This window comes from Equus asinus, chromosome 1 (assembly GCF_041296235.1).
Source record: "Equus asinus isolate D_3611 breed Donkey chromosome 1, EquAss-T2T_v2, whole genome shotgun sequence".
NCBI lineage: Eukaryota > Metazoa > Chordata > Mammalia > Perissodactyla > Equidae > Equus > Equus asinus.
Window position 1 is genome coordinate 32,388,344 of NC_091790.1, and position 27,455 is coordinate 32,415,798.

The 27,455-nt window shown below is 41.2% G+C and overlaps 1 protein-coding gene across 11 annotated transcripts in view; it reads right to left on the minus strand.

Moving 5' to 3' along the window:
• Nucleotides 1-27,455, minus strand: part of ARID1B (AT-rich interaction domain 1B) — a 413,167-nt gene that overhangs the window by 110,078 nt on the left and 275,634 nt on the right. For all 11 annotated transcript variants that reach the window (XM_044761123.2, XM_044761128.2, XM_044761127.2 and 8 more), the window contains one exon: nt 9,664-9,907. In XM_044761123.2, coding sequence (XP_044617058.2) covers nt 9,664-9,907 — 244 coding nt within the window. The remainder of the gene's footprint in view (nt 1-9,663; nt 9,908-27,455) is intronic.

The window sequence follows — 27,455 nt, forward strand, 5'->3', positions numbered from 1 at the left end:
TCTGCCCCCACCACTGTTACCACACGTCCAGCCACGGCCTACTCCCCAGCTGCTGCAGTGGCCTCCCACCCAGGCCCCCCGCTTCCACCCGGGCCCTATAGCACTCTCTCCACTCAGCAGCCAGCATGGTCCTTCTAAAGCCTATACTGAACCCTGCCATCTCCACCTTCCAGTGGCTTCCCATCACACCTAAAAATAAACTCCTAAATCCTAATCAGAACCTACAGAGCCCTGTATAAGCTGGCCCGTGGTCACTCCCCAATCTAACAGCCTACCCATTCTGTCGCCACTCCCCATGACTTCCTTATCTGTCCCCTGCTCAGCACACCAAGCACATGACTGATTCAGGGCGTCTGTCCTGGCTCTTTGCTCTGCCTGGATCCCTCTCTCCCAGACATTCCGTGCTTTTGCCCCTCCATCCCCGAGTCTCTGGTTTGCATAATAATTTCTAAGAGACACCTTCCCTATGCACTGCCATGGAAATAAGCAACCTAATTTTTTCCCTAACAATACCTGACAATAAGTTATATACTTATTTGCTCATTTCCTGTCTTTCCCACTAGAATTTAAGTTTCATGAGGACAGGGCCCTCTGTCACTTATGTTCAGTACTTTCCCCTAGTTCCTAGAAACATGCCAGCAGCATAATACACATTCAGTACTTTGCTGAATGAATGAATCAAAGAAGAGAATGCTAAATTAAGAAAGTAAGGAAAATGAGCAATTGGGCTGGTTGGCCTTCCTTGGGATATCATCTGATTTATCCAATAGCAAGAGTGCAAAATGCTCCTTAAAAAAAAATCCAATGAATTAATACATTTGGCATCCTCTGCAAGGTCACATTCTTGGCATTCAGCTCTACGCATTTAACGTTGTTTGCAAGTACAAACTCCTATGTCACTTTCAGTTTGGAAGGGAGAATATCAACATTAACAGTCCCCAGTTATAGCATTTATAAACATGCAGATGCGGATTATTAAAGATTAATGCATTTTAGGATTGGTGTCGGCATTCCGTTTGTCTCATGCCGAAACCAATTCTGTTCTTCATTAGTCAATGACAACACACATCACCCTGTTATGGAAGAGAAATCAAAGGTGCAAGTGTGTGAATTGAGCATAAGTGATGGAACTGATTAGGACGAGCCTTAACGGGTATAATCAATCAACACATCATCATCATCCTGGCTCCCGGGTTATCAGAAGATAGGGAAATAAACATAACACTCTCCGTAAAATGGTTTTGTTCGTTTCACAACTGCAACTTACTCTCTTTAGAAAATACAGTAACTCACATCAGAAGTCTGTGAAATCAACTTGAGGAACATCTTGTCTATAAGGACTACTCATTTTACCATCGTTTTCCAAATGGAGTCAACTGATTTTTGAAACTTTTACTTCTAGGCTAAAATTAGTTCATAAACACTTTCGTACTCCTCCATTCCAATTTCCCATTCCCAGGGACGACAAAATACAGCAGGTCAATGCCAATGGCATTTCGACGGTGGCAGCACCTTGCTGATTCGAGAAGCAACAATCTTCAATCAAGCACAAGTTGAGAGCGGTGACAGTCTACTCAGCTCGAGAAATGGAAACAAACAGTAAAGATGGTATTTGAAGTGCTTCTTCAGTGAACAATGCAAAAAAATCCTGGAGAAGTAGAAGAGGATTGCTGGAGCCACCATGTAAACATATTAGTCACTGAGAATCCTAGAGCAAGAGCAAGCACAAGTCCTGCCTTGGTGACACAGGCTTTCCTATATTTTCATACGCAGAAGAGCAAAGAAAGGGAATGCAAAATGAGAGACAAGTTGAATCTGAACTGCCTAACTTAATTTTAACTAGGAGGGGGAGCAAAACCAACTGGGAATGTGTATTTTGGGAAAATCCTAATGTTCTCCTATTTTTGAAAGTGGGAGGAGAAGTGGAAAAGGCTTAATTTGAAATTTGTTGGAATGGAAGAACTGAAAAGATTTCTGCTTCTGAAAAAAAAAAAAATACTCATCCCCCAATTATCAGAATACCTGGCTTGGGTCAGGAGGGACCTCTAAGGGAAGAGGGGCTCAGAACCCTGGGGCAGCGGTGAACCTGCCTTCTAGAAACAGCATACCACCCATGACCAAAGGACTGGATTTCTATAACCAGGATCCTGGCTGAATTTTAAATTAGTATCTTAAAGGGGAGGGCTCTAATAACTAACAACCAAGCCATACAGAGCTGTGATGGCATCTCGCTAAAAGACAAAATGTATTGTTGCTTTCTTAAGTGTTGCTAAGCATCATTTGGAAAGGATCTGAAATTACTGTTTCGTATAACATACAAATATTTTACTTTGTAAGGGGAAAAAAAATACTGGCTGAAGTTCTCTTTGGTTTGCAGAACTGCTAAATTGATGTTTTCTGGGCTGCCACAGATTAAAAACACGGATATATCAATGGCATTTTGTGTTTAAGAATTTTCTTTCCGGCTCAGCTTGCCAATAAGCAGCATGCATCTTCCTTGCAACAAGCTGTCGCAGGATTTCTGCTTTGAGCGAAGCCAGAAAAGAACACTTGATAGATGTTTTAAAATAAATTACCAGGTAGGGGGACTGTGCAGACTTTAGAATAAAAAATTTGTCATTACAGGCAATGCCATTTTAGAGATTCCTCCAATGTTATCATGAAGGAAAATGGTTTTGAACCCCTTATATATGGAAATAAACTCATGATTTTACCCTGAGTTTTATTAACCAAGGGTAAGTTAAAAAGTGGAAAATTTACTTATTTAGAATAAGACTTGACTTCTAAAAATCCAAGGGAATGAATTAAAAAAGAGAGAGAGACACACTGGTTTGCACCCTCCTGTGTTCATTTTATAGGTACTAATCTTGACAAATTAGACCAGGAACTGTCATTTCCTCTCACTAAAGTCTTTCCTGTTCACTCCAACCTATGACTATCTCCTCAGTGCAGTTCATTTTTCTCTTTCCCATTATAGCATCCTTCTAGAATCTGCTTGTCTGATGTCAAATTAAGCAAGAAAATTAGTTTTTTGACCAGAATATCTTCTTGTTTGTATCTGCAGCCATATCAGCTCCTACAGGAGCCTACTTAGCTCTCACTTGCTAAGTAAGAGGGCAAAACTGGGTGAACACTTACACAGAAGAGCTCCAAATATACCAAAATGCTGCCCAAGACTTATTTTCCACATCTAATCTGATGTGTGCCACCCTTTTTGGAATGCATTCTTTCAGTGTCTAAGATTTTCCTGAGGGGTACAAACTCATTACGGCTAGTTGGTATGCTGGATGCATCGCTCGCCATCCAGGAACTGAAGTGATAAAGCTTCAGAGAATCAGGCTTAACTATAAAGTAACCGGTGCTTTATGAGAGTGGAAGGGCTATCTACGGGCTGTTAAAACCTGTGATCCTTGTCAAAGGACAGCGACTTGAGTTATATGCCAGGTATGAGTCTGTGTAAGTAAAGGGGCGCAGTGCACAGGATGCTGCGGTCTGTGGGGAGGACCCTGGAAGCAGCTCAGCCCTGGAGGACCGTGTGCACACGGGGGCAGACGCTCCCGCGGGCTGGGGAGGGAGGAAAGGAGAGCTCCTGGAGGAGGGAGGCATGAGTAGAGAAAGACGGGAGCAATGAAGGCAGCTCTTGAAAGATTAATGAAAGACTTCTCTCCACCTCGCCCTCCTTCCTCCTCCACACCCTCCCTGCTCTCAAACCACCGACCCCCTGGCCTCTCCCTCTCCTTGGGCCAGCAGCCAATCTGGGGAGGGGTGAGGTGGGAGCTGAGCCACCTCCAACAGCAAAGCACATCGACCTTAAAAAGAGGGAGCTTGATTTTCATATTTGATGAAACTTTATTTGATTTCTGTCTCTGATGGCTAGGAAGATGTTTAATAAACACCTAGCACTGTGCAAGAATAAGAATAGCCACGAAACAGGTGTCTATTCGTGGTGACACTAATGTCAACCCATCATTCGGTATCTTTGGTCCTAATCTGCTATAGTCAATAGCCCTTCTGCAGTCAGATGAAAGTAACTTTATTCCACCTAAAACTGAACTTGGTACAAATGCCAAATGCTCTAAAAAAGAATGGGGGGAAAAGTCTGTTCAGGAAATTTAGTTACTATCCTTAGATCTATGTTAGAAAAACCAATGAACTACCCTCAGCAGTCTGAACATTTCAAGTTTTCATAAACAAAAGCGTTTATCAGGCTTCGAACAGTTAATATCTGCCTGCCCATCACCATCCCCCACTGTATGTTCACCCTTCTTAATATTTAAACACTGTTGCTGCTTACAGCACATGGAGGAAAAAGCTGACAAAAGCCTTTGGCCAATAAAATAAAAATAAAAATAAATGTTCGGCTTATTTACATTTTTGCTTTGTTAGTAAACTAGAATGGTTGGCTCTGGAGGCAAGACAAGGGAAATTAACATCCACTAAATCTTCTGGCAACAGCAATGCATTCTGATGTTCTGCTGTGTCAGCTTCCACTGTGTGTTAGGACGAATTAGGCCCAGTGTAGACCTACACAGTACATTCGAGACCCAGTGGTTTATTCTCCCTAAACCAAGGGAAATAATTCTAGGATGTAACCCAGGAAGCAGCAAAAGCACAATGTGATGGAATCATTTATTAGAAGGGAAACAAAATGTTTAATATCGTACATTTCAGAATCAACTGCACCTGACATTGTGGATTTACATGCACATTACCACTAAGAAAGATGGAGATATTTCATTTGCCTCTAAATATAAATACATCAATATGAAGAGGAGAGAAAAATGAAAACAATAAGTACAAAACAAGAAAATTTATAATGGCACTGGGGGAAGGTATAACGTATACATTTCTGTTCTCAAATGCTTGTTAAGATTCAACAACCAGGGCTGAAGTCTTTCCCTCCTCACCATAGAGAGCTGCCACGCTGGAGCCCAGCAAGGCGCAGACAAAGGGACAGGATCCATGTGGCTACTTACCACAGAAAATCTCCATCCTGCTTTCCAAAGAAGGCAGGAAGGAAAAGCCCCACTGAGTAGGGATGTGCCAGGGCCAATGCTGTGCCAGTGTATCACAGGGGTTGTTCCCATGACACTCGCAGTGTTTGCGAGGCGGCATGACAGGAGGGCACATTTGCAGCGGGTGGAGAAACGGTTTAACAGGCAAGAAAACAGACTCAGCCATTCGGGATGCTTTCCTGGGTTTTGTTTCTCTGCCTCTGAGATACTTCTCATTTGCTGTCAATTTCATGTACCACAGCCGAAATGGAGAAAAAGGACTGATCTTTCCAACAAACCCTGGGAAAGCAGCACCAGGACGAGTCTCCCACCACGTTTTGGCTTCCCCTCATCCCAGCTATCAGCTACACAACAGCTGTGCGTTTTAACAATGACTTGCTGGAGAGACAGTGATTGAAAGGGCCAATCTGTGACACGTGGAGAGGCGGGAGCAAGATAGAGCGGGAAGTAATGGGAGGGAAGCGAGGTCACAAAAAACAAGTCGGTGCTGGGAGTGAGAGGAAGGAAGGGGAGAAAAGAAAGCAAAAGGCTACATACAGAAAATAAGGGGAAATGCCAACGGATGTTCCCACAGCAGCAGTTTGAGAATCAGGCCTTGGGTGGGAAACCATGCACACACTTTTTTTTTTTTTGGAGGAAGATTAGTCCTGGGCTAACATGTGCCACCAATCCTCCTCTTTGTGCTGAGGGGAAGATTGGCCCTGAGCTAACATCCATGCCCATCTTCCTCTACTTTATATGTGGGATGCCTGCCACAGCATGGCTTGCCAAGTGGCACGTAGGTCCACACCCGGGATCCAAACCAGCGAACCCAGGCCGCCGAAGCAGAACGTGCGAACTTAACAGCTGTGCCCCTGGGCTGGCCCCCTCTACCTGATATTTTTATTTCATTGGCATGGATTTGGAAACAAAGGAAGATAAACTGTAAATTATCTTAGGATCTAATGCAGAAATTAACAGAACTGAAACATAAAAACTAGCGATGGGAAAAGGAGGAGGTGAGATTACTAAATGGGTATAATTATTCCTCTAAGGGAAGAAGGTGTCTTTGCATTTAGTTAAACAAAAAACCAAAACAACTTTATGATCATCTCTAAAGTGTGGTTTTGAACAAATCCCCTTAAAATAACACCACATAAAATTTTGGATGAGTATCTCTCAAAAACGTATGTCTGAATGTCCCCGGGCCTAGCTGTGGGAACAGAGTGGAGAAACAGGTAGTGTCTGGACTCAAGCCATGGACGGTGACCATCAGGAGGTCCAGGACAAGCGTGCTCACAGCCCTGTGGCTCCTCTGTATGGATTTAAAAAGGGGGCCCCGTCCCCTAGGCGAGCAGCCTGAACTTCACTCGTGTGCACCTCTCGGGCCCATGTCCCTGTGCAATGAGCAACCTGCTTGACTGCACGTGGCAGCCCTGGCTAGGGTGGTGTTGACATTAGTTAGGTGATGTTGTCCTGATACACCCAAAAAAGTGAGAGAAATAACCCAGGATCTTGAATGGCACCTATGGTTCAATTTTATGCTAGACCAGCCTGCCCGTCACATCACACAGAGGTCAGTCTGCCTCTGATCTGAGGGGAGTTTAGAGTCTAGTTTTCACCTTATTCTTCTGGGCTCCTCTTAACCTTCTCAGACCCAAGCCCCATGAAGAGCAACCGCTCATCTATCTTTTTTTTCAAGTTAGAAGAAAAATGGGTTCACCTTTGCGAAAATATATTACACTTTTAGATGTAGCGGTCCTCCTGAACGACCTCAGTAAACACAGCGACTCATCAGTGGGAACTTTACATACACGTCTTCTGAACTGCACAAGAACCCCACCGGATCAGGGATCAGGAGACCTGGTGCCAAAACCAACTGTGCTGTTCTGGACAGTGATGACCATGGATGGGTCTCTCGCACTCAGCTTCAACAATAACAATAACCGTCATCACAGCCATGCTAACACGCACCAAATGTCACCATGGGCCTGCTGTAGTGTAGTCACATGCCTGACCTTTACGGGAACCCTGTGAGATGTGGTTATCATCTTTACGGACGCAGAAACTGAGGCAGAGAAGCCGAGAGGCTGGTCCAAGGTCACACAGCTCGTAAAGGAGCTCTAAAGTGAGGAGGTGGGATCAGACGAGGATGGAAGTCCATCCAGGTCAGGTGTTGTGTGTAATTCCACTGGGGAGGGAGGTAAACAAACGCCAACACTGCTCATCAGATCTTCTAAGAGATTATTCCTCTCGGAATAACACTGACATTAGGAAATGCCCTGTTTGCCAGGTTTTATGCAATTCTATTACTGCATGTCTTCACACTCAGCAAGGAGAGCTACGGATTTACTTGAACAGCACGCCCCCTCACAGGTGCAATGTTTTCTGCGTCATTTCTTCTCCTGTACAGATCACTGAAGAGCTGCTTCAGGCACCTGGCAGATGCAGGCTGCAAGGAGCCGACTGGGGACGGGATGGTGAAATGAGAATGTCGGCCCAGGCAGTTAGCATTTCTGACACAAGTTTAGAAAACAAACTATACGCTTTAAACACCATCTCCAAGAAAGGTGAAAGCTTTCTATCAAAAAACTCACTTTTACAAGAAGTTGAAAGAGAGAGATCACACTTGGGTTCTCCCTTTGGTCACTGTGAAGCGGGGGTCTCACTGCACGGTGCTCATAGGTCACTGGAAGAGTAACCCACTGACCAATTTTCATTGTGTGCAAAGCACAGCTCACGGGACCTGAGACCAGTTCCACCTGCCGAGCTACCCGCTCCACAGCAGGCAATGTCACGTGTCTACAGTGAGCCCTTCTGTGGGGTTATGTGTTCTATCCCGCACCAAAATCCACGCAGTGCAATAGAGTCTCAAAATCCCCATCTGGAATGATAAACGTGTGTGTGAAAATCCCCAGAGGGTGAACGACCCACGCCAGGGATTTTAAATGAACAACTACAATATCTTTATACCTCAGAGAAGGTTATTAAGTCTTTTTGACCCAATTCGGAAAGCGGAGCGAGTTCTTGAACACATACAATATTTTACACAGAACTTTCCAATGTATATGTAGGTGATGCCTCAAAAACCATCTCAATACCAAAAATCGCCTGACGAATTCTGGAATATGGAGTACTCATAGCTTTAAAAATATTAAAAGCAGATAAATCCAGGTTTTATTACAATCATTATGAGGACAAATATTTCTGAAAGAAAAGTAACATCAAAAACACCTTAATCAAAATGAATTCAAATTATAGCTATATCCAAAATATGGATGAATCTTAGAAACATATCATTTAGTCAATAAAGCAAATCTTAGAAGACCACATACAGTATGATTGGGGTGACCTTATTTCCTGATTGGCCCAGAACGTTCCCGCGTTATGCCTGATGTCCTACTGTAATTATTAATAGCAACTTTTACATGCTCACAAGTATCTCACCTTGGATGACAAATTATATAGTTATTCTAAATATGATACATTTCTATAAAGCTCAAAACTAAGTAAGACTAACGATATGCACTTTATGAATGTTAGAAATAAAATTCTTTAAAAAAAAGAAACCCAAAGCCAAAAAGAATGATTAAAAACATATTCTGAGATATCTGAGGCACGGGGAGAGGTATAGAGCTGAAAATAAGGAAGGCACACACAGGTAGATACAGTAACACTAGTAACATTCCAGCTCCCAACTGGGGGTCCATGAGTAGTCATTTGATGTGCTATGTATGTTTATATATATATTCACATATATATGACATCCCATAATAAACTTTTTTTAAATATAAAAGGAGTAAAGTGGCAAAACTACCATCCATGCTTTCAAGATAACAGAACAAACTATCAGAAAATTTATTAGCAATTCAATATCAATTCTGATAGGTTAGTAAAAAGCACTTTCTGGCAGCCACCTATATCATGTTAGCACAAGTGACATAGAAAAACTTTACATCTAGTTTGCAGATAAAGGAAAGCTAGTTGCTAGGTGGGTTTGAATGGATGAAGTCTGAGATAAGCAAGCTGGATGAGGATGAGGCAGCTGACAAATAAATAAGGAACCTCAAGTACACAACAAAGGAAGCAGAAGATACAGCAGTATGACTACTGACATGGCTGAAGGCAAGAGTTAACTGGAACATGAACTCCTTATAAGAAAATTAGAAAGTAACAGTTTGTACCAGTAACAAGGCCTTGAACGTGTGCTGGCAAATTAAGACACTGATAAGTATAAATACTAAAAATATTTTAGAAAATAACAGCCATGGTACAAACTAAATAGAACCATAAATACCAAGACCACTACTAGTCACCAATCTCACCTTCATGGCACTTACCAGAGGATCTTAGTTAACAGAATCATTACAAAACATATGTTAAGAGAATAAATAATTTTATGGCATAATTTAAGGTAAACGTGCAAACCGAAAATGTCAAAGCAATTGGTGATTTTATTAATCGGGTGTTTATATTCATTAGCTGAGTGTCTTTAGGAATTGAGACTCTTGCATGTTTTGGTGATAATTCACAAAGTTATGCTCCTAATATGTGGTGCCATCACTAGGTTTTCAAATGGTGAAAAAAGTAATGGAATGGACGTCGCTATTAATGAACGCTAGGTCTGTCTTTACTATAGAGTAAAATAATATTATTAAGAAATGAATACCTGGAATACTTGCAGGAGAAATTGGGCCAGATCGTGACTGGTTGCTGCCAACAGGAGAGCCGACAGGAGAAGGCGAGGGGCCCCCAGGGATGCTGGAGAGATGGGGGGATGCGTGCGGAGAGAAAGGCGACTGAGCTGGGTTGCTCTGATCCCCTTGGCTGCTCGTGGACCCGGATGCACTGACCGCTGAGCTCAAAGTGGCTTCCGTTCCCGTGGGGAGGTCATCGATGGAGCCAGACAGGTCCTAAGAAAGAAAGAAACAGCCTGTATTTATAGAGTAATATGTATTTGGACCAATATCTCATCAAGAGACTATCTGAAAATCACAACAAGGCCCCCTTCAGAGACAAAGGTTTTCTGGATAACAGCCAGAATCCAGAGCATGGCCAGTTACTTCTGGAAGACTTTAATGAGGTCTCTCATAAGTTGAACCCATAAGATCTGGTCTATCCCTAAAAAGTGAGGGAAGTTGTGCCTCTCTTTCATAAACCCATCCTACAGCTTTCCTTGAAGCAGTGAGCACCTGGTCCAAGGCAACCTGTTCAAGAGTCACAGGAAACAGCACTTTAGGCGGCCACTTACCATCTGAATGGCATGTCTGATTCCTAAGTGATCACTTCAGTAAACTGAAAACTATGGCTTTGGATCATTCTATTTAGAAGTCAATGTTGGAGCACTGTCTGAATTTCAAACTAGGACATTCTGATGTAATGGCAGTCAAAATTTTAACCAAACCTTGTGGTGAGAAATTCTTACATTTTAAGGAATTGCAAAAGTGCCATTAAAATAAAGTAGTGACATGTACTTTGATACGATATTGTGCAAATAAGTCCCTTAGACAGTTCCTGTGGCAGAAGGAGTCCTATGTTATACCTTACTTTTTATAACAATTGTAAGCAAACAATTTTAATGCTATCTAATTCGATTATGCCTCTAAGGCAGTTATTAAAATCCCCATTTGACAGATATAGAAACGGAAGCTCAGAGAATCAAAGTTATTGTTGAATGCATCTGCTGCTGATGATGAAGGGGGCATTAGAGAAGAGAAGGGAGGACACTGTCTTTCGCACCCTCATCAGAATGCGAGGGGGCCAGAGACTTTATTCTGGCCTTCCTCACAGCTGTGGCACCGGGGCCTACAACGGGGCCACCAGCAGATGCTCGGTAAGTCAGCGCAGCCCTGCCACGAGGACTGGATTCTCATCACTAGGTCTGCAAATCCAGAGGCGGCAGACAGCTCGGTGCTGAGTGAGTTCTAAAGGGTGAGTAGCCGGAGAAGATACTTGTCTTGATAATCTAGAACCTAATACTGCACACTGCGATCAGAAACACCTGTTACGCTACTGTCCACAAAGCACAGCCAATCCTACCTGATACCTTCCACTCATTCAATTCTATTAATGTTTCCTCTTACATCACTGCTTACTCCTGGGACTTCTAAAACTAGGGCTTTGAAAACCGTTGGAGGAAGATGCTCTGGATTTGGAGAATGGATCTGGACCAGGAAGTACAAATGGGGCCAGGTAAAGCAGAGCTGGGTACAGTTCTTCAGGGTACCCCAAAACGGCATCAAGCAAACTCAAGATTAGGAGCCTAGTCTCCTGGAAAGCTTATCTGTTAATCCTCTCTCACATCATATAATATACTTAATTTCTTTCTAAAAATAATTCATATAATTATTTTTTTAACAGCAAATTGCCAATGATTAAAAAATACATTCTAAAGAATAGCTGATGAAAACCCCACAAAAAGATGAATGTTATAGAAAAACAAAGATTTCTGGTGCTAAGAAGAATAACATCTTTCTAAGTAAAACAGAGAGCAATCTTCAATGTCACATAAATCTGCTTATGAATAACAAATCTAACAGTAACAGGGTAGGTTGAAAATACCACCCTAGAAAAAACTGCCATCAAATCTCCAAAATAAAATGGAACAAACTGAATCACGTTTGCAGAATTGAGAGAAAAAAACATATAAACATTTCTACTCAGGGCACATGAGATGCATGATTTTGCACATATTCAGCTGGTAAAATGTATTTAACTTGATTACTGGAAACATTGCGTCAGACTTTTGGAACTGAACACAACTTTTTTTGAAACAGGTAGAAACAGAGGAAGATTATTAAGTAAGTAACAGGCTACATACATGGTAGAGGCATTTACACTTCAGCAATCAAGCCAATTATCCGAGTTCCTCGGCACAAAACTTAAGCTCATAGATGTGCACACACACACGCACTGATGCGCTGAAACAGAACACAGGACGGAGTCTCTCCTCTCCTCCCTGTCCCAGGCTGAGTGCTGGCTCCTCACTGTGCACAGCCTCGGAGCTGGGGTGGCTGTAGGGGTGTGGAGGACTGGCCGGGGACCCGGAGGATTCTTTAAGTCCCTACCCCCAAAGCATTCCCTTCCTAACCCGACATAACCAATTCATGAAGCGCAAAGGGACACACCTGCAGGGCCTCTTCAAAGCAGGGCACTGCAACCTATGGTGTGTGGGCTAAAATCGGACCCTATCTGTTTCTGTTCCACCCAGAAGCCAAAATTTTTCTTTTTTTGCTGAGGAAGATCTGCCCTGAGCAAACAACTGTGGCCAATCTTGCTCTATTTTGTATGTAAGGCACCGCCACAGCATGGCCACTGACAGACGAGTGGTGGAGGTCCATGCCTGGGAACTGAACCTGGGCCGCCAAAGAGGAGCATGCTGAACTTAACCACTAGGCTACTGGGCCTGGCCCCCCAAACATTTTTAAAGATTGAAAAGAAAACCAAAACAGTAATATTTGGTGATATATGAAAAATATCTGAAATTCAAATTTCAGGGTCCATAACGTTTTACTGGAGCACAGCCACAGCCATTCCTCTCAGTTGTCTATGGCTGCTTTCTGGCTACAACGGAGAGCGGCTGTGACAGAGACCCCATGGCCCACGAAGCCTAAAATAGTTACTATTTGGCCCTTACTAGGCAACACGTGCTGACCTCTGATCAGAGAGCCGCGGCATTCCAGGCCTTCACTGCCTGGGGACATGAGTGAGACAGGCCTCAGCTGAACTGCGTGGTGACCCACTGCACGTCAGGAGTTGCACAGGCGCCACCAAAAACGGGCCTGACTCCACTCCTGCATCCACCCGGAAAACGCCGAGTGGGAGCCAGACAGAACGGTACTCTCTCTGAAGGAGCCCCCATAAGGATGGGCGGTGGGCTCCACGCATGGACGCACTCTCTAACACCAACAGATGTCTGTCACTGACAAACAAAGGGTCAGTCGGATCAGAATCAGCTGGGAGGCAATATGCTTTTCATGCATCTTTAGAGAAAAAAAAAACTGGTAGATAACCAGACATAAAACCACTACCTTCTATTATACTACTTAGGGAATTAAACATAGAAAAGACTTAATGCAGATTCAATTTTTAAAAAATCATTCTTTGAAGTTAAGTAATTTTGTGCAAACCTTTCTTCATAGAAAAACAAAGCGTTCCTGGGAAATTTTTTAAATTCTCTGCACTACCTATAAATTCCTTCCCTGTCCTCCCTTAAAATTCCACGTTAGGATTGAAAAGGTGACATGGGTGAGTGTTAAGAGAGCTCCATTCAAGCTGAAAAGTCATGAAAAACATTTTTATTATTCAACCAGCTGATCAAGGAAATATCAAGAGAAAAATATAAAAACGGTGGCTTTCTTACTGTTCACATGTCATCAGAATTTCAGCGCTGACTAGACCTCAGTGTAACAGAAGAGTAATAAAAAGATATCATTTCTATATTACTGTTAGACACACACGTAACTTTTATATGTAAATTACAGAGAAATATTCCCGCCCTGCAGATACTTAGGGTATCGGTATGTATAGCGATCTTAAAACACGTGAATAAAAGAAGTTCAACAGTAGTTTAAACATTCAGCCTCGTTAACAAAGAAGCTGTGTAACTAATACTCCTCCAGAGGACAATTTAGTCAGCAGGGCACCAACACTATTCTTCTTTTATAAGTACTATCAGATCTATGATGCCTGGAAAGAACACAGAGACCTTACCGCATCTCATTCTAACCAAGGCACCTTCAAGCTACAGTGCTTCCATTTATCTTGCTGGAAAGCTGGCAGGTAAGGTAATTGCAAGGAGGACTCTTAAGGGGCTGGAGTACCCCTGCCCCACAGCATTCCTTACATCCTTCCTCTTTATTGATGGAGTGGTGCGTAAAGCAACAACTTCACGGGCTCACGCATATTAAATTCGGTATTTTGCCAGGACAATTTGCTCTGGCAAAATCTGGCTAGCAAGTTGGGCTTGCACTATTGGACACCACTCTGAATACTGACTACTTTCCAGCACGCTAAAAATAATCTAACTCCCACGATCAATGGCTCATTTATTTTTAGAAAATCAATACCTTAAAAAAAAAAGCTTGTTTTACTTTAAAACTTAATTTAAATGAAAGTTCCCTGCAAAGAGGCTCCCTTTTGTAACCATCATCCCTCCACTCTCGGCCCATGTGAAATTTTCATTGTAACCCAAGTGACAAGTACAAGGGATTTCACTGCACTTAGAGCGAAATGCCGCCAGGGAGCAATAACAATACTACCAGAATCTGACGAGAGGAACACTTACGAATTCGCAGAGAGCACAGGTATGATCCTGATTCAATATGATGGGATAAAGTGAGGGAAGGCAGCGACAGAGGAATGCATACGGGGACATGCCATGAAGGAGGATCAGAGGAAGACTTTTTTTTTTTTAAAGATTGGCACCCGAGCTAACAACGGTTGCCCATTTTTTTTTTCCTGCTTTATCTCCCCAAGTCCCCCCTGGTACATAGTTGCATATCTTAGTTGCAGGTCCTTCTAGTTGTGGCATGTGGGACACCGCCTGAACATGGCCTGACGAGTGGTGCCATGTCGGCGCCCAGGACCAAACCTTGGGCCACCGCAGCGGAGCCACGGGGCCGGCCTCAGAGGAAGACTTTTTAGAGATCTGCATATATATAACAGACATACAACATTAAGTATAAACATTCTCTCAAGTCTACATATTGTATATAATCCTCTCTAAAAATATATATATATTTTTTTGAGGAAGATTAGCCCTGAGCTAACTGCTGCCAAACCTCCTCTTTTTTTTGCTGAGGAAGACTGGCCCTGAGCTAACATCCATGCCCATCCTCCTCTAATTTATACGTGGGATGCCTACCACAGGATGGCTTTTGCCACGTGGTGCCATGTCCACACCCAGGGTCTGAACCGGCGAACCCCGCCCCGCCGAGAAGCAGAACATGCACACTTAACCGCTGCGCCACCAGGCCGGCCCCTCTAAAAATATTTTACATTAATATATTATGTCTTACTACATCAAAAGACATCTTTGGTTTTGATGGTATTCAATTTAGCTTACTAATGGATAAATTCAGTCAATGCTGGTGATATCTTACTGTCTGAAAGAACTGGGAATAAGGCAGAAAATTTTACTCCCTTGCTCAATTAAATAAGTGGGTTTTTCAAAAAAGCAAATCAATTTCAAAATACTCTAAGCTGTGGTTCTCCATACAATTAGTGGATGGTATTAGATCAGCCACCGATAGAGAAATGCAATGCATCGTACACATTCTGGTATCTCTTGCTCAGAAGTGCCCCAAGAGAGCACAAGGATAAACACTGAATTAGAAACAGAGAAGATATTTCAATCAATGAGACTAGTTCAGGTCTCTTGTTTAAGGATTTTAATAGGATACAGTTAATGATTTCTCACTGTGATTCCCAGGGGTTTGAAGCACAGGTTAAAATGCCAGTTCAGTGGTCTTTAAAGAAGTCTCTTAGTCATCTTCAAAAGCAGAAATAGTGTCTGTGTTTTAGAACATTAACTATGAAATTCAGGTGTGTAGTTCTCTCTTTCTCTCTCCAACTAGACCCTAACTTTCTTAAGGGCAGCGACTCCTTGGCCCAGGTATGGTGTCAAAGAGAAGAGAGACTGGACTGGCCACTGGTGAATATCACCGAATTTATAAGCCCCACAGTAAAATACAGCTGCAAACACTACACAACATGAGCCAGCACATGCAAATATTTCTAAATATTTACCATAAACACTCTACTGAAAACTATTGACTTTGCTATTGAAATTTAGCAATGCATTCTCAGCCCTCTGTTTTCAGTTAACATCCTGGAGGCCAAGCATCCAGCTTCATCAGATGCTTAGCTCTGGAAACAACACTGTAAAATAACTTCATACCTTCCAATCTTATTTCAGAACTATTGCTTTGGACATGTGACACAAATACACCTTGAAACTGATATTAGAAGTGAGCCAATAATTTGACTGACGTATACACAAAAGGAAAACCTCACAGTGACTCTAATTTCTGTGATGTTTGTAGGCTTCTTTTCAGAACAAACCTGTGTGTAATAGCGTATTTTATGACACCCACCAAAGTCTCCGCTTTCATTGTCTAGAGAGCAAATGAGTAAAAGCTTAGACTTCCCGTCTAAATGAATTAAAAAATACAAAGGAACAGAAAGACAGAATCCATGAAGAAAATTCTTCAAAGCAATAATTTTTAGGCATTAAAAACATCTTCTTTCCAAGTCTTACCTATGCATATATATATATATTTTTTTTACTTTGTATTTAAACATGTCCAAATAACAAATGCTTCTCTCTTCATTATATGTGACAATACATACAACGCATAGCCTTAAGATGTATGAGGTCAACTGGACAAAAAAAATATTTGATGTTAATTTTTAAAAAGTCACAAGCTCCCCAAATGACAAACCCATATCCAAAGCCAGGGACAACACAAGGAAAACTAATGAGTCAAAATTCATTTTAAGAGAGGTAGCCAAGAATCACTTTTTGGGGAAATGACTTTCACCCGATTCATTTGCAGTCTTTCTCCAGCAAATATTCCATTATGGGTAACTCTCATTTTAAAGGGACATTTACAGGATAATCAGCTAAACTGATACTTCACAAAAGCCAGATTCGGAGTTAAGCATACTATCATAAGCAAAAATCATTACAATGGTTATATTTTCTTTGATTTTTAAAGATCAGCACCTAAAATAAAAGCTGGCCACAAAGGTCCATGGGTTAAACGTCCCGACATAAAATGTGCCGCCATTCTAAATTTAGAAATGGTAAACAACATAAGTATGAAATATGCATCACGTAAGGGAAATTTTTTTCCATTGCACAGGCCTCAAGGGGATCCTAAATTATTCTCAGTTTTTGAACTCTGCCCAGGGAGAGTCCCTGCCCTTCAACTATTAAGAGTCTGCAGACGTAATGCAGGCTAGGAAGAACAAACGGACTCTCTAACACGGTATGGGCGGTCTTGAACTTAAAATTTGGTAAGAAAATTTATTTGTAGCTATCTTAGGTTGGATGGCATCTGAGACTAACTTTCACCTGGAAATAACATTATCCTTCTTGGTTACAATCCTAGGACGACCCTCACAAAGGACGATGACAACGACCACAGTCACGAAGATGCTGGGCAACGACAGCACGACTCGCATTGGCTTAGCGCCTTCTAACGACCAGAGACACTATGTACACTGCATTACAGGAGGAAACTATAGGATCTTGTTAGCTCCAGTCCATTGTTCCTACCAGTCAAAATGTTTTTTAACTGATCTCATTGTCCAACATAGCCAAAACCCCTCCTGACCTCAAGACAAGGCCCATCACGAAAAAGACTCATGGCAAGTAACTGCTGGCCCTTTCTTATTCTAAGAGCAGTGGCATTTTAAAGGATAGCCTTATTAATACAAACGACAGACTACCTGTACAGGGAGATATTGAAATAAAGGGAGAACACTGAATAATCTGGGAGAGGCATTTGTACTGAGTGTCCTCCTTTGGCAGGCACGCCCTATCTAAGGTTTGCAGATGGAGCTGTGGGGATAGGGGGTGGGAGGAGGTGGAAAAAGAGGTGGAAGGCAGTTTTTACATGTGGGTGACATTTATATTTAAGCTGGCCTCTAGTAAGTGATCTTGTACACTCAAATGTCCTTCTTTCATGGATACGCAATGAAGAGAGACAAACAGCTCAACAGATAAATTCTAATAAAAAGCAGAAATTCCATGGTGGAGGGGTGAATTAGTAAGCGTGGTGGAACACAGAATGGTACGTCTTCAGCCGGTGCATGTTTGCCCAGGGGCTGCTGCCTGAGATAGGTCCAGACAAGGAGGGAAGGCGTGCCCTTTGCACAAGTGGTGGGCAGGAGACGGGAGCAGAGAGAACAATGAGCAAAGGCAAGAAGGACAGTGGGAGGGCAGCCACCTAGAGAAAGAACAGTGAGGAGATGAGGAAAGCTAGAAAAGAGGCTGAGTGAGAAAGGAGCAGGTGAAGAGGCCACCTGAAGGCAGCTGTGAATGCTCTCAGATGCCCACGCCAAGGACCACGGGCTTACATTTTTAGGAACTAGGGAGCCAGCAGAGGTCTAAAAGGCGAGTTTTTTGTCTATTTTGTGAGGAAGATTGTCACCGAGCTAAGATCTGTGCCAATCTTCCTTTGTTTTATGTGGGATGCTACCACAGCACGGCCTGATGAATGGGCTAGGTCTGCGCCCAGGATCTGAATCCGTGAACCCCAGGCCGCTGAAGTGGAGTACGCAAACTTAACCACTACGCCACTGGGCTGGGCCCTAAAAGGCAAGTTTTAATATTATCAGAGAAGGAAAAAAAATGCAGTGGGATGCCAAATAAGAAATGTTAAGCATTTTAAAGAAAACAAATCATGTTTTCACAAGTGTTTATAAAAGAATGCTTTAAACATGATTAAAATTACAGGGTCAAACTTAAGAATAAATTTGTAAAGTGTTTTTAAAAGTCTACAGATTTTTAGCATTCTACAAAATTTAATAAATAAATGAACAACAACAAACAGTGCCTGAACAGCTACAGTCCAGGAAGAACAGCAGTGTGCTCTTTCGATTGCAATAATTCCACGAGTCTACAAAGTCCTCCTACTCATTTCGGTTACATGTAAGAATCAACAGATAAAACGAGCGCAAGGATAAACACCTTACCCCTAAAATAGCACAACAGTGTCTAAAAACGAATTATGAGTAACATTTGCCTTTAACAGGTTATATTCTTTATACCTGCTACTCCAAAACTGTTGGTGACAACATTTAGTGATAAAGAGGGAAAATCAACTAATGATGTCAGGAGGAGGGATGTGGTTTTACAGACGTCAAGACCAGGTATGAAACTATAAGTAAGAATGACCCATGTGCTATGAAAGCAAATTGATAAACTAACAAGATCTGTAAATATGTAAGATTTAGTTTGTCCGCTGATACCAGCTTTTATTGCTGCAAGCACACCATAAATCTTTATAACAGAAAAGCAATCAACATCACCGTTTGCATCTCTCGTGGTAAAAAAAATGACTGTTTACATTAGAAGTACAGTGCTCAGCACGTAGAAATTCGGAAAATAAAACTTAAAAACGAAAAGGCACGAACCCTCAGGAGACATTTACTTCTTCAGTATACAGCAACAAAATGCTTTAAAAACTAAGACCTATAGGAACTGCAAATAAATTAGCAACTTAAAAAAACAGAGAAACACACAACTCACAAATTGTACTGAGTCCACGTGGAATAAAGGGAAGTTTTATATGTAGAATACTACTAAAATTTAGTTCGTTTGACATTTTCCCCATTCACATGAATCATATGAACAGACATATTTGCTCTACATCCTCCATCGGATTTTTATAAACTTTTTATTTTGAAATGACTCTAGACTTACACAAAAGTGGCAAAGATAGTCCTGAGTGTTCCCATGTACTTTTCACCCAGCTGCCTTTACGTTAACATTTTACATAACTATGGCACATTTATCAAGACTACGAAATTGACATTGGTACAATACTATTGATGAAAATACAGACAATTAACATTTTACCAGCTTTTCCAGAATGTTCTTTTTCTCTTCCAGGATCCAATCCAGGAGTTCCCCTTACATTTATTCCCCATGTCTCCTTAATCTCTTCCAATCTGTGACAATTTCTCAAATCTTTCCTTGTTTTTTCACAACTGTGACACATTAGGTCAGGTGTGTGTCACACTGGACACGCTCATCAGGTACTTTGTAGAATGTCCTTCAATGTGCATTGGTGTCACTCACGATTAGACTGGGGTCACAGGTTTTTGGGAAGAATACCGTAGAAGTGAAGTGTCCTTTACACAGCATCCTATGGGGGTATGACATCAACATGAATCTTTACAGCGGATGTTGACTTTGATCGCGTGGCTAAGATGGCATTGGCCAGGCTTCTCCACTGTCAACTTCCTCTTTTCCCCTCTCCACTCTATTCAGGCGAAGGGAGTCACTAAGTCCAGCCCACACCGAGGGAGGGGAATAAAGATTTGTCTCCTGGAGGTGGAGTATCAAAGAATTTGAGGATCTATGTTAAAACCGTACAGTCAGTGGTAAATGTTGGGGGGATATATTTAAAGCTATGCAAGCAGCCTGTTTCGCCTTAAATTCTGCCTGCATATTTTAGTATTTATCAGTGGATCTTGCCCACGGCATTACACTGGTATTCTCATGTTGACTTTCTATTTCCTTCATTCCTTCCACATTTATTATTTGGAATTCTGTAAGGAAGAGCTGTCCTGTCTCTGTTCATATTTACCGATAGTCAAGATAATTATTTCTCCTCCGTATGTTTTCTGGTGTAACTTAAGTCCCTTTACAAGATGATGAGCTCAGACTCTCATCAAGAGTAAATGATAGTAGTATGTCCAACTGAGATTTAGTGATTATAAAACTTTGGAGAAAAAGATGCACTTTATGCTTTTCCAGACACAGCTAGTGGGAATACAAATTAATACAACCACTTTGGACAATGACTTGTAGGCATATTGTAAAGGTAAAGATGCATTTATCTTATGACCCAGGAAGTCCACGGCCAGGTTTATATTCTGGCACACGTACATGAGGAGACACAGAGAAGCACAGAAGCCTTGTATCCTAATAGCAAAAAATTGGAGACAATACAATTTTCCAGCAATATCAAATAGAGATGTAGCCAGAAAATGGGATACCATACAGCAGTGAAATCGAATGAACTGGAACTAAAAATATGACTATGAGCCTCACAAACGATGTTGATAGACGAAAGAAAAAAACCGAAGCAGCAAGATGTCACTAACACAGGTGAGAAGGCAAAACCCAGGAGTGGACCAGAGACAGCAGGTAAATTCAGAGTCTAGATCAGAGCAGGGGACAAAGACCAGAAGAGACAGTGAGCGTGGGGAGCAGCGCTGCGGATGAGAAGGCAGACGGCAGAGGAAGGAGGAGAGGTGGGACAACTTCATGGTCCCCGCCACCTTCATCACAGCCAACATCTACCTTGGCAAGCTGGTCTGACCCGCAGTGAACCTCGGCACTGGTCACTCGACGAAGCCCTCCTTCCCTCCGAGAGCCATCCCAGACCATCCTGGGGTAAGGCCTTCCCTGACAGCTGCACTTCCCCAGAATGAGCTGCAGAAGCTCCTTCCTCTACGATCCACGTCATATTCATCCACTACAGACTTTTCTGGCGAGTATTAATGAGCTGTTAGCACCTGCCACCATCCAAACTCTGGAGTAAGACGACTCGAATTCAAACGTGAGCTTCGCCACTTACTAACTGACCGTGGGCAACACACCTGACCTTTCTGTGCTTCACTTTCCTCATCTATAAAATGGGGAAAGGTCAGTATTGGCCAAAAACTGTTGTTGTGAGAATTAGGGGAGAAATTATAAGGGAAAGGATTCGTGCAGCAAGAGCTCAGCGAGTGTGAGCTATGATCAGTATTAACCATGAGGGAGAGGCTGTGAGGCAGAGAGCCCGGATGGTGTGTAACTGGGGATACAATGCTATCAACAGAGAGTGGCTCACAGAGTGAAGAGAAAGGGACACCTGTCCTCCCCCTTGTTTTCCTAATCTCAGCGGACGCTGACAAGGCCTCTGCAGGCCCCACTGGAACAAAATCCAGCAGGAGGTAGGAATCAGGTTTAAAACGGAACCCCAGACAGCAGCAACCAAAAGGGGAGAGAAATTCTACGTCAAAGAGGCATCTCTTCTCATTTTTCAGGTGAGCTCACTGGATTAATCATTCAAAAGCCCCTTAAGGAATGAGGCAAGGACTGCCTGCACTCTGTTTATGAACACAGGTTTTCAACAATATTTCTATTAGTGAAGTTGTAACAAATATTCTAGTACTGGCTAATAGTAGAATGATAAGAAAAACACCCATACTGACTCCCTATTTAAGAATCACAAATAATAAAATGTTACCACAGAGAGATGATTATGCTGCGGTAGAAAGAGCACTGGATGTTAGAGGGTTTGAAGTTGGTGCCATCATTGACTAGCCATGGGCAAGAAAATCTAATCTTCTATTTGGTTGTAAAATGGGGATTATAATGCTTACTTTGTCAATGGGTCAATATAAAGAATAAAGCAAATGATACGCAAATTGTGAAGGACATCACTTCAAAATATAAGATGCTATTATTTTCCTGATGCTAAGTTATATATTAGACACAGGATTCGAATCAGTCCTGTCTTAAAGAAAAGGTTAGAAATAGAATAACAATGAAATAAATACTAAGGCCACATCAGTTTGAATCCCAATTTCCTTCTTTAAATGTCTACCTCGCTTTATAAAAATAAAGCCAAAAAAAATCTACAAACAAGAGCTATTTCATTTCTTCAGTATTTAAAGATTTGAAGATCGTTTTCAATTATCTCATTAAAAATAGAAATAGTCTAATGACTTCATTATAACAGAAAGCTGAAATTTTAATGTTTTCACAGTTTTAAGACTTCTGAGTCCTTTAGAAAGAAGTAGAGAATCCAGAATTTTCTTCCCATGATTAGCCTGTATTACATTAGACTCCATTACAACTGGAAACATTTTGTGAAGACTATTTTTATATTTTAAAATGAAATTCAATACATACAATACTCCCCAAAAAGTCAAACTCAAAAACATGCATTCCTTATTTTCAGTTACGATTCACAGACTCACTTAGGTAAGAGGCTTCCAAAATGAGTCGCTTTTCGTCTCTGTACAGGGACAGCCAGTCACTTCACACCTCAAGTGCTAGCACTCAAGAGCAATTTTACATAGTAGCTTTTCCTAGGAGCATTTTATAACATATTATTTCAAAATCTACTTCTCAAAAGGAGGTGGTCATAAACCTATTCAGGATTTCAGATAGAAACTTCCGATACAGATAATAATAATAACGATAATGATATGATATGATATGATAATGATATGATAATGATAATAATAATAACAATGATGATGATAATAATATCAATAAGGGCCTGAGTGAGGTCTGGACATCTGGGTGGTTCATCCCTCTCACCAGAGCCAGCTGTGTTCCACGCAAGGGTATTCCTGTGCCTCACACCTACTAGTAATTACCCTGTCGCTTGGAACACGGTCCCAACCCCACGAGTAGAATAAAGGGTTTTCCCCGATGATCACTTGGTCCACTACAAACCCTCTCAAAGACAGCAGAAACAAATGGAGAGAGGATTCCGACAGGCACAAGGGTAAAATTCACATTTCTTTTGCCTTCTAGAACCTTTCAACAGGGAAAAAACCCTAAGTCACCTGACTTTCCAGCCCATCATATTTCCTAATCTCTCTTCATCCCAGTAAATCATAAGTTTTGAAATACAATCGGACTTAAACTCTGGTCACCAGTCTATAAATCCCTGGAAAGTGCTGTGGAGCCTCTTTCCGAATCTCTGCATCTTATTGCCCCCTCTCGTGAAACCCGCTCCTACACAGCTCTCTTAGATGTTAGTGATCTTTCTGACATTTGTAATGTATCATAACAGTGTTCTCGCTGTATAGGGGACAGTACTGACAAAGAATCTGGGCTCCAGAACCACACAGCTGACCCTAAGCCCAGCTCCTCCTTCACTAACTCGGGCAGTGGCGGAGCCCCACAAGCCCCCAGCTCTCATCTGAACGTAGGACGGGGACAACAAAAGTCGTGACCTCACAGTGTCATTGAGAGAGTTAAATGAGCCGCTGTACATAAAGCCCCAGAGAGGTGCTCACTGAATATTTACAGTACTGTAGGTTTGTAGTAATAATAGCAGTTAAAAGCGTGAATTCTGGCGTGAGAGCAGTCTGAAACTGAGTCCTGGCTGCACCGTTTCTTCACCCAATCTTGGGCACATTAATTTACCTCAGTGAGCCTCAGATTCACCACCCAAAAACTGCGGAAAATATTACTTATGCCACGGTGAGGATTAAATGTAATTAAGAATAAGAAGTGTTAAACATCCAGTCAATAAACAGTTGCTATGCATAGAAATGCATACATACGCATATAAACATATACACATTTCAGACACAGTTTGGCTTTTTAACACAGCTTGTACCATAAAATATATTTTGAGTACAGGATAAAGAATTTGCAAATGACTTTTAGAAAATCATCTCACTTACAAGATTGGGTGAGTAAATAGTAGGGACATGAATGCATCCTTCTACTCTTTAACAAATATTTACCGGGTAATTAGTGTTAGGCAAATAGTTATGTTAACAATCAATATGACACTAAGTAAATAGCCTTTGGCACTTCTTTACAATGTAGTGTTACCAATGACAAACACTGCATGCCAAAGAGGGCACTGATTGCAAAAGGTAATGTGCCCAGGTTGGGAAGTCTTGGTTCAAATCTTCCCTTCATCACTTCCTAGCGGTGTGAATTAGGCGAATAAATTAATATCCCCAAGCCTCAGCTTCTTCACCTATAAAACGGGTCTCTGTCTCGAAGATGCTGAGAGAACTAAATGAGTTTAGTAAAGAATCCATTTAATAAATATTAGCCATCATGATTTTGATTTTTATTATATCACATAGTATGGAGGTAAATTTAAAACACGAAGTAACAAGAAAACTAGATGTTTAAAACGGCAAAAAAGTTAGAAACCACCTAAATGTCAATTTAGTAGTGGGCTATTAAAAATATATAATTAAAAATGGATATTAAAAATGATGTAATTTTAATTAAAAAGATTGCTGAGTGAAAATCAGATAACAGCAGAAAACAAACATGATCTGATGTAAAATAGTATAGAATATTATATGAATACATATATTTACATGTACATACAAAATATATGTGAGTGTGTACATTTTTTAACGCCTAAGAGATAGCAACTGATGCTCAATAAAATGTTAACAGTTATTTTAGGTGATTGTATCAAGGAGGATTTCCTCTTTCTTCTTTGTACTTGAGCAATTATCATTTTAATAAATGCTAAAGCTTTTTGGTAGCAGAAATAAAACAAAAGAGGGCCTTGGAGATTTTAACAGTCTTTAACACGCAGCCACGGTACAAGTTAATGAACAGAGTATTAATTTATGCCCACTGTGAGGCAAACAACAAACGAACTTTAAAAAGAAGCCCATTCAAAAGATGGGAAACAGTTGAATAGCACTAGCTTGAAACCATATTAGTATTTTCAGAATAGATGTTAAAACAGTGCAAAAGTATATGGTAATAAAATGACAAGACAAAGTCGGACAGATTAACAATTATGCTCCCATGCACAGTTTTCACGTTTTATCAGGCTTAGATTTTTTAATAAAGTTTTCCTCGTGGTCTCCATTAGCGAGTCTGTTTATACACATCTGAGTTAAGATGGCTGAGGAAAACTTAAAAAATAGGGTATTAAGTAAGTAGAACAAAGCAAAAAGATAAATATTGATTTTAATAGTATGGCCTTTGGATATAGCAGGCCCCAGTCTCAGAACGCAGCCGCCCACAGAGATGAACACAGAGCAAATACAGACACAGGTACTTCCAGCTAGATGGGTCCTGCAGAGCTTGTCCCCCCAAAACGGCCAGCTTGACCCTGAAGATCCTCAGAATTAATAAAAGTCACGTGCCTATCAAAACTTTAAATGGAATTCAATACAGATTGTTATTTTGTCATTGTTGGCAACATGGAAGAAACAAGACCAATCCTTAGGAAATACTGAAGGCCACTGCTTCAGGCTCGTGCGCCTCCCGCCTAGAACTCCATACGGAACACTCCTGCCAAGGGTCACGTTTGAAGAGTTCCATGTTCAACATTATTGGCTTTCTTTTACTTTCAAAGAAAATGACAATTTTTAACACAATTCTCTTTGTGAATTGATGCTTTTAAATTTCCTGTTTCATTTGGAAATCATAGAAGAAAGCAAACAAGCTAGAATAAAACAGGGTCTTCAAGTCTCGAAATGGAGTTGAAATAATCAGCGTACTATAAAATCATAATCTGAGGTAAATCTGTTCTCCTCAGCTCATGGTAACCCTCAGAACGAGGGACCACGTGAGACTGCTTGGTTGTGCCATATGGGTCCATCGGCCGGTAGAATGTGACACGCCTTTCCATGATCTGTCCTCGTATAGAACACACTGTCTCTTCTTGCCTTTCTGTACCCCATCCTCTTCCGAATTTTCCTCAACGCTGCTAAGTAGATAAGACATTGTTAAGGAAAAAAATGGGTTTTGGCTCTGAGAATAAAAGCAATATATATTTTTTAAGTGTGTATATAAAGATTGGTGAAAACTACTCATGAATTAAATAAAAGAGGAGCGAAGGAGAAATGTAAAACTACTACAAGCAGAGCAATCTGTTACGAGCTGAATGAGTGCCAGTTTGTGGGCCTCGGGGCTCCGTAGGATTTCTCTGTACAGTGCCAAACTCCAACAATATTGTTATGGTTAGAAAGGAATTTCTCACAAGCGCTAACAAAGGCAGAAGGTCATAAATAAACCCAGCAGGATTGCCTTGTCAGTTCTCTTTATTAGCGCTGCAGGCACTTGCTTTTCTATGGGCTTCTTACAGGTTCATTTAAGTGTAAGAGTTCCTCCTCGAAAATTCACATACTCATAAATAAAATGGTCCTTAATCTGGCAAAGAAAAACACTTGAAAAGTAAGTAAGAAAATCCGTCAGCAAGCCAAAATGCAAAAAGGACAGAAACATGGCAAAGGACGGTGCTGAGCCTGGCATTGCTGAGAAGTGGAATACCGTACCTCCCGGCCTTAGCATCCCAGCAGCGGCCGACAGGATGCTCTGCTTTCTCACCCCAGTGACAGTCTGCAGAATCCTATCTGGGCAGGAAATGAAGCTGAGCTCCTAAACTGATGCTGACATGTGTTATAAACTGAGGAAAGCACAGCTGTGTGATCATTACTGCAATTATAAAGTGACATTTAGTGTTAACTTTATTTTACTGAAGATTCGTAACTAGTAACCAAAAAAAGGAGATGCAAGTCTATTAACGATAGGAAGCGATGTTGATTTTTAGCAATTAAAAAAATAGGAATATGTTACTGGGTCTTTAAAGATGGGCATTACCTTTTGCATAAGATAAATCGACATCTTTGAGCTGTTACCAATGCCTCTTAATAGAAGAGAAGATTTAGTTTTGTAATATTTAAAAAATTAGACGCAAATCTCAATTCTTTCTCCATTTTATGTCCTTGTATTCTAAGAAGAGCGGAGAATATCAAACTTCCAAATATCCCAATACAGATATTAATTCAAAGGAGAAAAGATCTGATAAACTTGATTTCATTTACTAATAACTCAAAACAAAAATATACTCTTCTTCAGCAACAAGTATATTTAATAGTGTCATTTACTTTCTTTAAAGAGAAAAAAACCAAAAGGAATATTTTCAAGTAATACAGCTCATTATTCTGAAAAAACAAATGAGAATCCCATCAGAAAACAAAGAAGAAAAACCCTCAGTA